Source organism: Dasypus novemcinctus, chromosome 18, assembly GCF_030445035.2.
Source record: "Dasypus novemcinctus isolate mDasNov1 chromosome 18, mDasNov1.1.hap2, whole genome shotgun sequence".
In the NCBI taxonomy this organism is placed as follows: Eukaryota; Metazoa; Chordata; class Mammalia; order Cingulata; family Dasypodidae; genus Dasypus; species Dasypus novemcinctus.
Genome location: NC_080690.1, coordinates 1,201,636 through 1,218,684, shown reverse-complemented (window position 1 = coordinate 1,218,684; position 17,049 = coordinate 1,201,636). Strand labels below are relative to the sequence as shown.

The 17,049-nt window shown below is 43.4% G+C and overlaps 1 protein-coding gene across 8 annotated transcripts in view; it reads left to right on the top strand.

Moving 5' to 3' along the window:
* Nucleotides 1-17,049, top strand: part of ACSF3 (acyl-CoA synthetase family member 3) — an 85,989-nt gene that overhangs the window by 25,914 nt on the left and 43,026 nt on the right. For all 8 annotated transcript variants that reach the window (XM_058279564.2, XM_058279563.2, XM_058279567.1 and 5 more), the window contains exons 4-5: nucleotides 9,254-9,408; nucleotides 10,709-10,854. In XM_058279564.2, the coding sequence (XP_058135547.1) occupies nucleotides 9,254-9,408; nucleotides 10,709-10,854 (301 nt within the window). The remainder of the gene's footprint in view (nucleotides 1-9,253; nucleotides 9,409-10,708; nucleotides 10,855-17,049) is intronic.

Genomic DNA, 17,049 nt, shown 5'->3' with positions numbered 1-17,049 from the left:
TGTCCCATTCCTCCACATCCTCTCCAGCATTTGTAGTCTTCTGTTTTTTTCATAGCTGCCAATCTTATGGGAGTAAGATGGTATCTCATTGTAGTTTTAGTTTGCATTTCCCTGATAGCTAAAGATTTGGAGCATTTTTTCATGTGCGTTTTAGCCATTTGTATTTCTTCTTTGGAGAAGTGTCTGTTTAAATCTTTTTCCCATTTTTTAAATGGGTTGTTTATCTTTTTATTTTCAAGATATAGGAGTTCTTTATATATGCAAGTTATAAGTCTCTTATCAGATATATGGTTGCCAAATACTTTCTCCCATTGTGTAGGCTCCCTTTTTACTTTCTTGACAAACTCCTTTGAAGTGCAAAAGGCTTTAATTTTGAGGCAGTCCCATTTATCTATTTGTTCTTTTGCTGCTCGTGCTTTTGGCGTGATATTCATGAAGCCATTTCCTATTACAAGGTCCTGTAGATGTTTCCCTACACTGCTTTCCAAGGTCTTTATGGTCTTGGCTCTTATATTTAGGTCTTTGATCCATCTTGAGTTGATCTTTGTATAAGGTGTGAGATGGTAATCCTCTTTCATTCTTCTACATATGGATATCCAGTTCTCCAGGCACCATTTGTTGAATAGGCCATTCTCTCCCAGTTGAGAGCGTTTGGTGGCTTTATCGAATATTATATGGCTATATATATGAGGTTCTATATCAGAACTGTCAATTCGATTCCATTGGTCTGTGTGTCTCTCCTTATGCCAATACCATGCTGTTTTCACTACTGTAGCTTTGTAGTATGTTTTGAAGTTAGGTAGTGTGATTCCTCCAATTTCATTTTTCTTTTTCAATATGTCTTTGGCTATTCGGGGCCTCTTTCCTTTCCAAATAAATTTCATAGTTTTTCTAGTTCCTTAAAGAAGGCTGTGTTGATTTTTATTGGGATTACATTGAATGTGTAGATCAGTTTTGGTAGGATAGACATCTTAATAATATTTAGTCTTCCTATCCATGAACAGGGAATATTCTTCCATTTATTTAGGTCTTCTTTGATTTCCTTGAACAGTCTTGTATAGTTCTCGGTGTGTAAGTTTTTTACATCTTTAGTTAAATTTATTACTAAATATTTGATTTTTTTATTTACTATTGTGAATCGTATTTGTTTCTTGATTTCCTCCTGAGCTTGCTCATTATTGGTGTACAGAAAGGCTACTGACTTTTGCACATTGATCTTATAACCTGCGACTTTACTAAACTCATTTATGAGTTCTAGAAGCTTGTTGTAGACCTCTCAGGGTTTTCTATGTATAGGATCATGTCATCTGCAAATAATGAAATTTTGACTTCTTCCTTTCCAATTTGAATGCCTTTTATATCTGCTTCTTGCCTCAGTGCTCGAGCAAGTACTTCTAAGACAATGTTAAATAGAAGGGGAGACAATGGGATCCTTGTCTTGTTCCTGACTTTAGAGGGAAGGATTTTAGGATTTCTCCATTGTAAAAAATGTTGGCTGTGGGTTTTTCATATATACTCTTTATCATGTTCAAAAAATTTCCTTGTATTCCGATCTTTTGGAGTGTTTTTATCAAGAAAGGGTGCTGTATTTTGTCAAATGCTTTTTCTGCATCTATAGATATAATCATGTGATTTTTTTCCTTCCATCTGTTTATATGGTGTATTACATTGATAGATTTTCTTATGTTGTACCATCCTTGCATACCTGGAATGAATCCCACTAGGTCATGGTGTATAATTTGTTTAATGTGTTGTTGAATATGATTAGCAAATATTTTGTTAAGTATTTTTGCGTCTAGTTTCGTTAGAGAAATTGGTCTGCAATTTTCCTTTCTTGTGGTGTCTTTGTTTGGCTTAGGTACTAGGGTAATGTTGGCGTCATAGAATGAGTTAGGCAATGTTCCTTCTGTTTCGAGTTTTTAGAAGAGTTTCAGGAGGATTTGTGTTAGTTCTTTCCAGAATGTATTATAGAATTCACCTGTGAAGCCGTCTGGCCCTGGGCTCTTCTTAGTTGGAAGATTTTTAATGACTGATTCTATCTCTTTACTTGAGATTGGTTTGTTGAGATCATCAGTTTCTTCTTTTGTCAATATAGGCTGCTTATGTGTTTCTAGGAATTTGTCCATTTCCTCTGAATTGTCATTTTTGTTGGAATATAGTTTTTCAAAGTATCCTTTTATGATAGTCTTTATTTCTGTGGGGTCAGTGGTAGTATCTCCTTTCTCATTTCTTATTTTGTGTATTTGCATCTTCTCTCTTTTTTTCTTTGTTAGTCTCACTAAAGGTTTGTCAATTTTATTGATCTTCTAGAAAAACCAGCTCTTGGTCTTGTTTATCTTTTCAAGTGCTTTCTTATTTTCTATTTCATTTAGTTCTGCTCTTATCTTTGTTATTTCCTTCCTTCTTCTTCCTGTGGGATTACTTTGTTGTTGTTTTTCTAATTCCTCCAAATGTGCAGTTAGTTCTTCAATTTTTGCTCTTTCTTCTTTTTTGATGTATGAATTTATGGGTATAAATTTCCCTCTCAGTACTGCTTTTGCTGCATCCCATGAATTTTGGTATGTTGTGTTATCATTATCATTTGTTTCAAGGTAGTTATTGATTTCTTTTAAGATTTCCTCTTTGACCCACTGTTTTTCTAAGAGTGTGCTGTTTTATTTCCATATCTTGGTGTGAAATCTGGGCCTCTGGCCCTTGCAGATTTTCAGCTTCACTCCACTGTGGTCAGAGATATTATTTTGTATGATTTCGATCTTTCTGAATTCATTAAGCCTTTCTTTGTGGCCTAGCATATGGTCTATTTTGGAGAATGACCCATGTGCACTTGAGAAAAATGTGTATCCTGCTGTGTTTGGGTGTAATGATCTGTATGTCTATTAGATCCAACTCCTCTAATATACTGTTCAAATATTTTGTTTCTTTAGTGATTCTCTTTTGAGATGTTCTGTCCAGAGTTGATAGTGGTGTATTAAAATCTCCCACTATAATTGTAGATGCATCTATTCTTTCACTTAGTTTTTCCAGCGTTTGCCTCACCTATTTAGAGGCGCCCTTGTTAGGAGCATAAATATTTATGATTGTTTGTTCTTCTTGAGAGATTGTCCCTTTCACTAATATGTAGTATCCTTCTTTGTCTCTCACAATTGTTTTGCATTTAAAGTCTATTTTGTCTGATATTAATATAGCTACTCCTGCCTTTTTTTGGTTATTGTTTGCTTGTAAGATTGTTTTCCAACCATTCACTTTCAGTCTCCATGAGTCTCTGGGTCTAAGATGTGTCTCTTGTAGACAGCATATAGATGGGTCATATTTCCTTTTCCAGTGTCCCAGTCTGAATCTTTTGATAGGTGAGTTTAATCCGTTGACATTCAGTGTTATTACTTTCAAGGAATTATTTATGTTAGCCATATTTTGATCGGACTTGTGTTTGTCATATTTTGTTCGTTTTTTTCCTTCTCTTTTTGTCTTTTTGTTGCTCTTACACTCTCCTCCAACTCTGCCTGTCCTGTTTTTTCCTTTCTTCCTGCAGAACTCCCTTTAGAATTTCTTGAAGGGGAGGTTTCTTATTGGCATACTCTTGCAGTTTCTGTTTATCTGTGAATATTTTGAACTCTCCATCATGTTTGAATGCTAGTTTAGCTGGATAGAGTATTCTTGGTTGGAAATTTTTTTCCTTTAGTACCTTGACTATATCATACCACTGCCTTCTTGCCTCCATGGTTTCAGATGAGAAATCAACACTTAATCTTATGGAGCTTCCCTTGTATGTGATGGTTTTCTTTTCTCTTGCTGCTTTTAGGATTTTCCCTTTATCTTGAGCGTTGGATAATTTGACAAGTATATGTCTTGGGGTGGGCCTGTTGGGGTTTATGATGTTTGGGGTGCGTTGTGCTTCTTGGATACGTACATCTGTCTCTTTAAGTAGATTTGGGAAGTTTTCAGCCATTATTTCCTGCAACACTCCTTCTGATCCCTTTCCCTTCTCTTCTTCTCAGATACCTATAATACGTATGTTTGTGCATTTTGCATTGTCATTCAGGTCCCTAAGTCCTAGCTGGATTTTTTCTATCTTTTTATCCATCAATTCTACTATTTGTTTGATTTCCAATGTACTGTCTTCCACATCGCTAATTCTCTCCTCTGCTTCTTCTAATCTGCTGCTATTTGCTGCGAGTGTTTTTTTGATTTCTTGAACTGTGTTGTTCATTCCCATCATATCTGTTATCTTTTTGCATATGTCTGCAATTTCCTCTCCAAGTGTTTTCTTCATATTGTTAAACTCTTCCTTTACTTCATTAAGTTTGTCTCTGATATATGTTCTGAGATCTTTAATTACTTGTGTGAAGTTCTGCTTCCCTTCCTGGTTTTTAGTTTGTTCATTGGATTCAGCCATGTTTTCCTGATTACTGGTTTGGTTTGTAGTTTTTGTTGCTGTCTTGTCAACATTTTATCTTGACAGGTTTAATCCGTTCCTTAGCTTCTTTGTCTAGTCTTGGGGATTAATTAGCTGTTGTTTTTGCATAAGTGTTATATCTTCTCTTTGGCACTTTGTTCTTATTTTAATTTCTTATTGCTGGCTTAGTTCACTTTGAAGGAAAATATTAGGGCCAGGGAAAGGCAATTGTGTAAGAATGGAAAATGTGTAAAGTAGTATTGGTAATAAATGTTAACAAAGCAACAATATGAGATCTGGGAGGATGGAGGTTAGATTCATGTAAGTTGTGTAGAGTTATAGCAGAGAGTAGAGTACCTATAATAAGGTGGTTGACTGAATATGGGAGGAATATGGTATGAATTAAAAAGCTAGTGTTTTCATGAGAGAGGGAAAGAGAAAAGAAAGACAATAGTTTCAAGAGTGGATAAAAGACAGAAAACAAAACAAAGGTATTAGAAATTAAAAGTTAGACAATTTGGGGATCAAAGAAAGGGAGGTGGAGTATAGGAGAGATAGTCGATGATGGAGGATATCAAGATGTGGGGGAAAGGGGATAGTGTAGGTAGCCAAAATCAATTCACACAGAAATGAGGCAACGGAGGATGAGGAAACCCAGGAAATGTGAGGTGTTCCCTGCAGTATCTATTATATAATTAAGATAAAATAAAATAAGAAGAAAATGAGGGACAAGAGGGAAAAAAAGAGAAGAAAGAAAGAAAGAAAAAAGGGGGGTGGGTAAAGAAAAGGGAGGGGAACAAGTAAGGAAAAGAAAAGAAGATAGAGAACAACAACAACAGCAACAACAAAAAAACCCTAAATAAATGAAAAAAAAAAGACGTTGGGGGATACATGGGAGAAAAGACTAGGAGATAATACAACATTAGCAACCAGGACAATAAGAAATAAAAAATAAAAAATAAATTTTAAAAATTAAAAAAAAAGAGAAAAAGGAAAGAGGAAAAAAAAAATGTAAACGTTGAGGGCTAGAACAATCAAGGACCTCAGATGGACCTCAGAGCGTGGTGGATTCAGGAATGGGAAGTCTGTGATATTGCAGACTCAAGCGGTGTGAGCCTCTGGGGTGTGGGCCACCAGGGTTTAGGGGACACCAACTTGCCAACCTCAAATCCGGGTAACAGGGGGCCTGGGAGCGCCGCAGTGCAACACAGCCTTCAGGGATCCCCGCAGCTGGGTGCCAGCCCTATCAGGGGGGGCTCACATCCACAAACTCTGACCTCTGTGTCAGAAACCCACAATTCCCCCTCTCACAAGAGTCTCTTCTGTAGCTGTATCACCAATTCAACTTCAGGACACCTCCCGCCCTGCAAGCCCCCGAAACAGCCTCCTGGTGACGCCTCTTTATTGCGAGCGATTTAAGGACGCTGCAGATCGGCAGCCAGGCCTAGGGGGCGGGGCTCTAGCCAGAAGCACCATTATTCATGTCAGAAATCAAAATTCCCCACCTCGCAGAAAACTCCGTCTGTCTCACCAAATCGGTTTCTGAAGGCCTCCTGCCCTCCAGGCCCCTGAATAGCCCGCTCAGGGCTTATGAATTCCCCAGCACCGCTGAGCCTCCAGGAATCGCCGCCACGGTGCCGGTGCCGCCCACCCCAGGGGGAGCGTCCTGCGCGCAGCCCCCACCTCCGTGTAAGAGAGCCTCAAAATACCTTTTACATGAATCTTCTCTGTTACCGTCCCACCAAATCGATGTCCAGACACCTCCTGCCCTGCAAAATCCCAAAACAGCCTGGTCCCGAAGAATTTCCAACACTGCCCAGCCGCTTCTTTGCAGGAGAGACTGTAAGGTGCACTCACTCAGCCACCATCTTGCCCCCGTTCTCTCTGATTCAGTTTTGATCACTTCTGTTTACTTGTATTTGACTTTTATCTCTTCTGCCATGTTTTGTCTGTTCTGCTCTTAGTCCATCCAGTCAGTTCTAATTTCAGGTATTTTTCAGTTAATGTTTGTGTGTATGTGTATCTGAGATACTGGGCTGGGGGTTGAACCCAGGACCGCTCGTGTGGGAAGCCAGTGCTCAGCCACTGGGTCACATGGGCTCCCCTGAGTTGGTTTTTTTTGTTTGTTTGCTTGTTGGTTTGTTTTTGTTTTTAGGAGGCATGGGAGACCAAACCCGGGCCCTCCCATGTGGGAAGCAGGCGCCCAGTGGCTTGAGCCGTATTCATTCCCCTATAATGTTCTTTTGATTCTTTTTTGCAATTCCACTTCTCTGATGAAGTCCTACATTTCTCTCCATTTTGTCCATTTCTTTTAAATTCTTTAACATATTGTTGTAATTATTTTCAAGTCCTTTTCTGTTAATTCCAACACCTGGATAATTTGTGTGTCTGCTTCTCTGACTTTCACTTTGCTTAATTATGAGTCACATTTTCCTGTGTCTGTGCATTCTTTATAATGTTTGGTATGACAGTCATTGTCCTTAAAAGAATGATCATGTTCCCCAGAGACATGTGCCTTCCTCTAGCAAAAAGCTGAGGTAAGAGGCTGGTTCTTGCATTCCAGTTAGGAGCCGAGCCTGGTTGGGGCTGGATTGCAAGTTAGCTTGTTCCAACTTACCCTCGTTTCAAGAGTCTCACGGGCAGGATCGGGCACGTGTCCCCTGTGCCCCTCCTCATGGCTCTGACGGCCCAGAACCGTCTTTCCCCTTCACGGCCTCCTTCGTCCGTGGGCGCCTTCCTGGGGTGGGGGAGCTCACTCTGCTTGTGGGGTCCACCCGCCAGCCGCAAGGCTGTGAGAAGCTGCTCGTTTCTCCTTGTACCCCAAGTCCCCCTGCCTTTGGGAGGCCAGCCTACTCTCGCCCTCTCTGCTCACCTAGGAAGTGCTCGCTTTCCTATGGAGTTTAGTTCCTTTTTTTTTTTTGAGTGTACAACTTTCCAGTATCTTTAGCATGTTCAGGAGTTTTTTTAGTTTATCAAGTTTTTTTCGTAGTTGGTATGGCAAGAATGATGGGTATCATGACTTCAAATTCTAACTAGAAGCTGAAGATCATTCATTACTTTCATTTATTACTGTACTATTTCTGTAGAGAAACTTCTTATCAGCTGTTTGGTTACATTTCACATGGCAAAGCAGAATAAATGCTTGATTCTTTTCCTGTCAGATCTCAAAATAGTTGGGAAGATCAGTCAGTTTTATTTCATTTTGTGTAGAATCATTTTAAACTTACCAATTCAAGCAGGCTCTTGACGTGTCGTCCTTCCTGAGGTCAGCTGCTGTGTCCTCGACCAGCGAGAGCTGCTCTAGGTCCACCTCCTGGCCCCTTCGGCACGACCTAGAGCCGGCGATGGCTCCTCAGTCTGTGGGGGACGGGCTGCTCCAGGAGCATCTTGAAGGTTTCCTATCTCAGATCTGGAAACAGCCGTTTCTGTAAAGAATGCTACTTCCTTTTGGAGGGAAATGGTATTTGGAAACCATTACCAGTGCAGGGTGCTCACAGCTACTGGGTTAGTCGTTATTTTTAGACCTTCTCAGGGGACAGAGTGAGGAAACAAAGACTCTTCAGACACATAAACCACGCCCTGGTTCATTGGCAGTGCCACCTCCAAGTCGCGCTTAGGCCCCAGGGTGCTTCCTCAGCCTCAGCTGTTTACGTCTGCCAGCTCCCTTTTCCCATGCCCAGGATTGCAGTTCTCGGTAATGACGTTTGCCTCAGCTCATGTTCTACACACGGGAGACTCAGAATTACAGGACAGCGCCACCACCTCCAACACAGCACAAGTGCCACCAGCCATTTATGAGTTTGGTTTTCAATTTGGAAAAGTTCCTCCTTGTGCTGGGTAAGCCACCAATTTCGCACACATTTAGATTCATTTGTGTCATTTTGCTTTCAATTTTTAGGTGTTTCATATAAGAAAGATTAATTTTGTTTTAAAATTATATAAAGCATTTGTCTGGGTCTAAAGTCAATTTACAAAACAAGCTCCATGCAAACAAATACGGCTCTGCAACTGCCCACCCACCCGTTTCCTTTATCCCTCATAGAAAACCATGGAAATTACATAAATTCCTACCATGTTTAAAAAAATAGAAGCAATGTATTTACTTTCTATAAATACCTATCCATAGCCTTCCCCTTCTTAGATGAACTAAGATCTATGAACAATTGTCTCCAGCTTCCTTTTTTTACTTAACAATATGTTCTGGAGATCACACGAAGACACAGTTCAGTAGGGTCGTTCCTCATCTCTGCCGCCAACTGCGCAGTTCTCCCTGTGGGCGCAGTGACCAACCTTCATCTCTCCATTTTACAAGGGGAGTGGGCTTGGGGGATCACAGGAACATGCATGCTCTCAGGATCCACGGTGGAATGCTGGGGGTCCAGAGAGCCACAAATTAGACATGGCACACCAGCTTTCCTTAAAGATTCAGAGACTTAACTGGTGAGAAAGTCAAAGACATCTGTGTATCGAAACAGGAAAACGCACGCGAGCCTGTGGCTGTGCTGCAACTCTTGGTGCTGGTCTGAGCCAGGCTGGGCTGACCTCCAGGGCCCCAGCGTGTGGGGCGGCTCTCAGGCCCAGGGCCTGCATACTCGCCTGCCCTGGCACACCTGTGGGGGCTCACCCAGAGTCCCCTGCCCCAGCCCTTCCCCCACCGCTGTCCTGCACGAGCCTGGGCACCCCCTGGCTCGGGACGACCTCGGTGGGGTCGGGCAGAGGACGGTGTTGCCCTGAGGTGATGGCATCTTGCCCGCTTGGCTGCGGGGAGGCTGCGGGGCCACGCCTGGAGCCGGGCGCGTGCACATGCCTATCTGTTCTATGTGTTCTACTTCATGACCACATCCTCCCTTTCTTCCGTAGGTCTGGGAAAAGTTTTTAAGTTCTGAGCCTCCGCGGATTAACGTCTTCATGGCTGTGCCTACGATATATGCCAAGCTGATAGATTATTATGACAAGCACTTTACCCAGCCTCATGTCCAGGATTTTGTACGTGCAGTTTGTGAAGAAAAAATTCGGTAAGGCATCCAGGAAGTCTCGAGGATCAATAAACGCTTCGCAGTTCTTGTCCGTCAGTCCTGCTCCATTTTAGGCAGTGGCGCTTTCTGCACTCTTTGAGCAGAGATGCACGTTAGGGGTAGACGGTGAGGGTGACCGACGGTGCGCGGCTGCTGGCTCGGGTCCTCTCTGCCGCCTCCCGGCCCACCTCCTGCCCCCGGATGGCCCCCAGCCCCACGCAGAGCTGCACCCTCTGCGCAGAGGACCTCAGTGTTCCTCGTGGACCCCTGGGCCTGGACGTGCTTCCCCCCGCCTGGGGACAAGGGTCCTGGGCCCGCTGGAAGGTGCGAGCTTGTGCAGGTGCCCGGGAGCCAGTGCGGGCAGGAGCGGGCTGAGGCTGAGCGAGCCCTGGGAGCCCTGATGTGACCCTGGGCCACTCTGCGGCGTCACCGCTACGCAGGAAGGGTGCTTTTGGGTCCCCAAGGGCATTTTGGAACGTCCCAAACAAACACTTGACGTGGTGTTTGGAGCCTCCGTCTGCCATTGCTGCACTCCTCTCTGGACAGACATTTGGGGAGGCTCGTGCCCTCGCCTCTGCCTTTAGGGAACCCGTGCCATGCAGTGTGCCAGCGTCAGGCACTGTCGGTGGCGGGATCTGAAGCCCCGGCTGCTTGTTTAACTGGGTGAGCAGCACCTGCCTCCCAGCTCCCAGGAGTCAAGGGCGAGCGTGAGACCAGTGAGAAAGAGGGAGCCAGGGTGCTGGGGCCAGCGGCTGGAAGATGTGCCCGGCCTGGCCCGGCCTGGGCCGAGCACCGTCGTCACGGGGCGCAGCCCAGATGGAGGTGGGAGCGGCCCCTTCCCTCTGGGCTTGGCACTGTGCAGGAACGACGTCTGAGGAGGCAGTGTGGAACCGCAAACACTCCACGCTGTTTCCATTCTAATCGAGCTGTGAAGCCTTCGCGCGTTAGGCAGGGCACAGGGTCCTCTCCAGCCCAGAGGGGTCAGCGCCTGGCCCATCTCTGCCTCGGCGCCCTCCTGCTCCTCAGACCCAGAAGCGTTTTGCCCAGAAACTGCATTTTATCATCATTATCAATATTAATTGTGTTGTTATTTAGGATTGTTTAAGAATAGCATCTTAATTATATGCAAACGAATGCCACCCCAAAGACCCTACAAATATTTCTTTTTGTTTTGATTAAACCATCCCTTTCTAAAATACACCCAACAAAGTTAAGTTTTAGCCTAAACTATAGTTTGAATCATGACTTGAGAAGCAGCAGCTGTGGGCCCGAGCAGTCTATAGCCTGTGGCTTTGCGCAGGTTGATGGTGTCGGGCTCGGCCGCTCTGCCCATCCCCGTGCTGGAGAAGTGGAGAGCCATCACGGGCCACACGCTGCTGGAGAGGTACGGCATGACGGAGATCGGCATGGCCCTGTCCAACCCCCTGGCCGCCTCGCGCCTGCCAGGTACGAGGCCTTCCTCCCTGGGGTCAGCGTCGGACGGGGGTTCCCGGGGTTGGGGGGGCGTGGGACTGCCGTCGGGCCAGGAGAGGCTGCTGGGCGCTCTCCCCTGTGCTGCCTCCACACCCGCCATGCTGCACCCCGGGTGGCCGGCCAGGGCCAGAGCAGAGGCCCTCCCGCAGGTCCGGGAGCCACGCGCGCTCAGCACAGGGTGGCTGCACAGGTCGCCACCAGCAGTTTCATGGCTCATCCGCAGACGCCCTGACTGCACAGCCAGTGGCGTGAAGGACGAGTACGGGCACGTGCCCCCGGGACCCTCCTCCAGCCCTGCCAGTCTCCTCTGCCAGCCGCAGGGCTCTCACAGCCATGCTGGTGGGCGTGGTCTGCCTTGTGCGGGCTTGCTGGTTTTCCTAATGGCTCGCGGTGCCGCGCATCTCTTCAGGGGCAGGGCACCGTCTGTACATCTTCTTTGGTGAAGTGTCTATTCAGACATTTTGCCCATTTTTAACTGGGTATTTGTTTTCTTCATTCTGAAATTTGAGAGACGCCTTCTACCAAATATGTTTTGCCTGTATATTCTCCCAGGTTGTGGCTTGTCTTTCCATTCTCTCAACATGTTTTTTGAAGAGCAGATGTTCTTAGTTTTTGGAGCAGTTTATTAATTTGTTCTTTTATGAATGTGCTTTTACTGTTATACCTAAGAAATCTTTGCCCAGCCCAAGGTTACAAAGATTTCCTATGTTTTATTCCAGAAATTTCATACTTTTAGATTTACATTTAAATCTATGATCCATTTCGAGTTAATTTTTGCAAAGTATGGGTTGATGTTCTGTTTTTTCCTTTTTACCTATTGTAGCAGTTTGGTATGGTATGAATTCCAAAAACAGATACCGGATTATGTTTGTAATCTGGTCCATACCTGGGCATGATTGAGTTATGATTGGGGCTTTGATTGGGCCACGTCATTAGGGCTTTGAGTCCCCTCCCTTTGGTGGGTGGGGACTCAAATAAAAGGCAAAGGACAGAGTGGAGGGTTTTTGATGTTGGAGTTTGATGCTGAAGCCTTAAGCTGGAGCCCCAGGAAGGGAGAACCTGAGCCAGGAGAAGAACACAGAGGAAGAGAGACAGTTCCTTAGACATGGCAGAAACCCCAGGGAGAGAGACAGAGCCGTTCACCTGATAGTCTACAGCTGACCTTGTGGAAAGAGGCAAAGCCTAGAGAGCCTCATAGTCTCCAGCTGCCCTTGTGGAGGAAACAGAGGAGCTGAGCCCAGATGAACCCAGGAAGCCTGAGCCCTCGCGGACGTCGGCAGCCATCTTGCTCCAACGTGTGGGAATAGACTCTGGTAAGGGAAGTAACTATGCTTCATGGCCTGGTGTCTGTGAGCTCCTACCCTAAATCAATACCCTTTATAAAAACCAACCCATTTCTGCTATTTTGCATCAGCACCACTTTGGCTGACTAAAACACCTATTGATAACCAATTTTTCCATCACTATTTTTTGGCAAGACTGCTTTTCTCCATCGACCTACCTTTGAATCTTCATCAAAAAGCAGTTGACGTCACGCATGTGGGCCTGTTTTCTGAATCTCCTCTGTCCTGTTGGTGTGTAAGCCTCTCCTTTTGCTGATTCCATCCTCTCTTGGTTACTGGAGCTTTATAGTAAGTCTTGACATCTGGTGGTCCTTCAACTTTGTTTTTCCCCTTCCTTTGCCTTTCCCTGTACATTTTAGAAGCAACTTGTCAATTTCTGTGAAAAGTTTTTCTGGAATTTTGATTGGAATTATGCTGAAACTGTAAGTCACTTTGGGAAGAATTGATATTTTAATATTGAATCTTCCAATACTTGAGTATCATACTTCTTTCCATTTATATAGGTCTTTTTTATTTCTTTCATCAGTGTTTCTTAATTTTCAGCATATAGATTTTGCTGTTTTGTAAGGTTTATACAAGAGTATTTCACTTTTTTGGTGTATTGTAAATGCTGCTTTTAAGTTTTCCAGTATCCAGTTTTTGCTAGTATATATAGTGTGTAGAAAATACAGCCTGGGAACCTGCAACCTTGCTGGACTCATTAGTTCTAGCAGCTTCATATAGATTATTTGGGATTTTCTGTGCAGGTGTTCGTGTCAGCTGCAAGTAGACGAGTTCTGTTTCTTCCTTTCCAGTCTGTGTGCATTTCATTTCTTTGTCTTTCCTCGTCGCCTGGCTGGGCCTCCAGTGTGAGGTGTCAGGGAGGAGTGGCAGGAGCGAGTCCTGGCCGTGCTCCCATCTGAGGTGAGCCGTGGGTCCTCGCCCTGACGCCGTGTCAGCTGCCCTCCAGCTGGCTGAGGAGCTTCCGTTCTTTTCCTGTTTGCTGAGAGTTGTTGTCATGGATGTTGGGTACAGAATTCCGTCAAATGCTAATTCTGCATTTACATTTTTTCTTTTGAAACAGTTTAATTATATTGATTTTTGAATGTTGAACTAGCCTTGCATTCTAGTAATAAAGCTCTCTTGATTATGATGCTAGTAATATTAATATATTGTTGAAGTTGATTTGGCAATAGTTTTGTTAAGCATGTTTGCATCTGTGTTAATGAAGAATGTTGGCCTGTCGTTTTATTTTCTTGTGATATCTGGTTTCAGTCTCAGGTTAAGACTCAACTCAGAATGAATTATGAACTATGTTTTTTCCCAATTTTCTGCAATTTGTTTAGAATTGCTATTATTTCTTCTTTAAATCTTTATTAGAATTCATTACCAGCCATCTGGTAATTTGTGGAAAGATTTTTTTTTAAGATTTATCTTATTTATTTATTCCCGCTCCGTCCCATTGGTTGTGCTCGCTGTCTGCTCTCTGTGTCTTCTCATTATGTGCTCTCTGTGTCTGTGTGTCTTCTTTTTAGGAGGCACTGGGAACTGAGCCCAGGACCTCCCATGTGGTAGGGAGGCGCCCAATCACTTGAGCCACCTCCACTCCCTACTTGTTGTATCTCTCATTGTGTTTCTTTGTTGTGTCTCCTTGTTTGTGTCATCTCATGGCATCATTTTGTTGTGTCACCTCGCCACACCAGCCCATCACATCAGCTCTCTGCCTTGCTTGTCTTCTTTAGGAGGTACCAGGAACTGAACTCAGGACCTCCCCTGTGGTAGGCAGGAGCCCAACTGCTTGAGCCACATCCACTTCCCCATGGAAAGATTTTAAAGTACAAATGCAATTTCTTTAATAGGTTTGGGGTTTTTCAGTTTATCTATTTCTTATTTTTTATTCATTCTTATTCAAACTTTATTTCAAATTCAAAAATTAAAATAACAGCAAAAGGCAGTTCAACAAGTTATAGAAGGGGAAGTGGACTTGGCTCAATCAATAGGGCATCCGCCTACCACATGGGAGGTCCACGGTTCAAATCCCAAGCCTCCTTGACCCATGTGGAGCTGGCCCATGCGCAGTGCTGATGCGCACAAGGAGTGCCGTGCCACGCAGGGGTGTCCCCCGCGTAGGGGAGCCCCACGCGCAAGGAGTGCACCCCGTAAGGAGAGCCACCCAGTGCAAAAGAAAGTGCAGCCTGCCCAAGAATGGTACCGCACACATGGAGAGCTGACACAACAAGATGACGCAACAAAAAGAAACACAGATTCCCAGTGCCGCTGATAAGGATAGAAGCAGTCACAGAAGAGCGCACAGCAAATGGATACAGAGAGCAGACAAGTGGGGGAGGGGAAGGGAGAGAAATAAAAACATAAAATAAAATAAATCTTAAAAATAAATAAATAAATAAATAACAAGTTATGGAAGCATTACTCTAAAAAGTTCTGTCCAGGCACTTTTATCTCATGTAATTCATCTGCTAACTTAGTTGTTCCTCTAGTGTTCAGAAAGATTCATAGATGAACACGAATTAGTTAAATAACATAGTCATGTCTCCTTATTAATGAAAAAAAATGAAGAAAAGAAAAAAATACTTAAGTGTATTCATATCTCACAAAACCTAACCCATATTCTTTTTCTACCTTTAGAATTAATATAGTACCAACTTTGCTTTTGCCACAGAAATGTTATAATGTTGTTAACTATAGCCCATAAATTATATTAGTTATGTTTTTCTCATGTATCACCGCATTCTTAACATCCTGCAGTAGAACATTCCTGTGTTTATATTGTTAATAACAATCATTATTACACATTCCCAATATTATCCTCCAGCTGTCCTCCACTTACATTAACCTCCCTAGACTACTCATTTCAGCCACAATCACATCCATAAACCAACAGCATTTGTTACACTCGTAATGTGTTCCCATCAAGTCCAGCCATCGCCACATATTCCCATTTGACCTTATTCTACACACACCCAGCATTGTCTCTCCCGCCTCAGCCCACATTTCATCTCCCACCGATCTACACTTCTTAGTCCAACTCCACACGTCTACTCACTGTATTTGGTCCGTATCAGTGAGACCATCAGTATTTGTCCGTGTGTGCCTGGCTTATTTCACTCAACCTAATGTCCTCAAGGCTCCTCGTGTTGTCATGTGCTTCCCCAGTCCTGCGACTGAATAATATTCCATCGTATGAATGTACCACGTCATGTTTACCCCCTCATTGGTTGACGGGCACTGAGGTTGTTTCCATCTTTTGGCAATTTTGAATAATGCCACTGTGATCATTGGTGTGCAAATGTCTAGTCATGTCCTTGCTTTCAGTTCTTCTGAATATATTCCTAGTAGCGGGATTGCTGGATCGTATGGCAGGTCTATATTTAGCTCCCTGAGGAACAGCCAAACTGTCCTCCACAATGCACCTTTTTACAGTCCCACCAACGGTGGAGGAGCGCTCCTGTCTCTCCACATCCAAGAAATCTTGTAGATTTCTCATCTTTTAATGGCCATTCTATATGGTGTGAGATGGTATCTCAGTGTAGTTTTGATCTGCATGTCCCTAATAACTAGTGATGTTGAGCATCATTTCATGTGTCTTTTGGCCATTTATATTTCTACTTTGAAAAAATGTCTATTCAATTCTTTTGCCCATTTTTTCATTGGGTTACTCTTCATTTTGTCATTAAATTATGTGATCTCTTTATATAATAAAACATGGAGATCAATCCCTTGTCAGAGCATGGTTTCCAAAAAAATTTCCCATTGAGTTGGCTGTCTTTCACATTCTTAAAATCATTTGAAATACAAAAGTGTTTAATTTTGAGGAGGCCCCATTTATCCCTTTTCTTTTGTTGCATGTGCTTTGGATGTAAGGTCCAAGGAGCCACCACCCACCACAAGGTCTTGACGATGCTCCCTTGCATTTTCTTCTAGGAGTTCCATGTCCTGGTTTTCGTATTTAATTGCTCTTTGTCTAAGGCGTGCGGCAGGGCCCTCCTCCTTCCTTCTGGCTGTGCTTAGCCATGTGTTGAGTAGGCTCCTCTGACCCAGCTGGGCAGGTTTGAGCCTTGTCAAAACCACTTGACCAGAGATGGGCGTTCTCAGTTTGGTTCCATTGGTCAGTCTTGCTTCATCCCATCCTGTGTTTACTGCTGTAACTAGATAATACACTTTAAAGTCTGAAAGTGAGAGTCCTCCAACTTCTTTCTTCTTTTTTAAGGTATTTTTGGCTATTCAGGAGCCCTTACCCTTCCAGATAAATTTGATAATTGGCTTTTCCAACTCTACAAAGAAGGATTTGGAATTTTTATCAGGGTTGCGGTAAATCTGTGTATCAGTTTGGTTAGAATTGATATCTTAATGATATTTAGTCTTCTAACCCATGAACATGGTATATCCTTCCATGTATTTAGATCATCTTTGGTTTCTTTAAGCAGTGTTTTATAGTTTTTCTGAACATAGGTTCTTTATGTCCTTGGTCAAGTTTATTCCTAAATACTTGATTCTTTTAGTCTCACTATTGTAAGCAGAATTTTTTTCTAATTTCCTCTTCAGATTGCTCATGAGTAATATATAGAAACACTTGTGATTTTTGTGTATTAATCTTATATTCCACCGCTTTGCTGAAATCATTCTATGATTTCCAAGTTTTATTGTGGATTTTCCTGGATTTTTTAAGTGTAAGATCATATCATCAGCAAATAGCAAAAGTTTTGCTTCTTCCTTTTCCACTTGGGTGCCTTTTCTTTCTCTTCTTTGCCTAATTGCTCCGGCTAGAACTTGCAGCGCAGTCCTGACCCGCGGTGGAGGGAGTGGGCCTCCTCGTCTTGACCCGCGT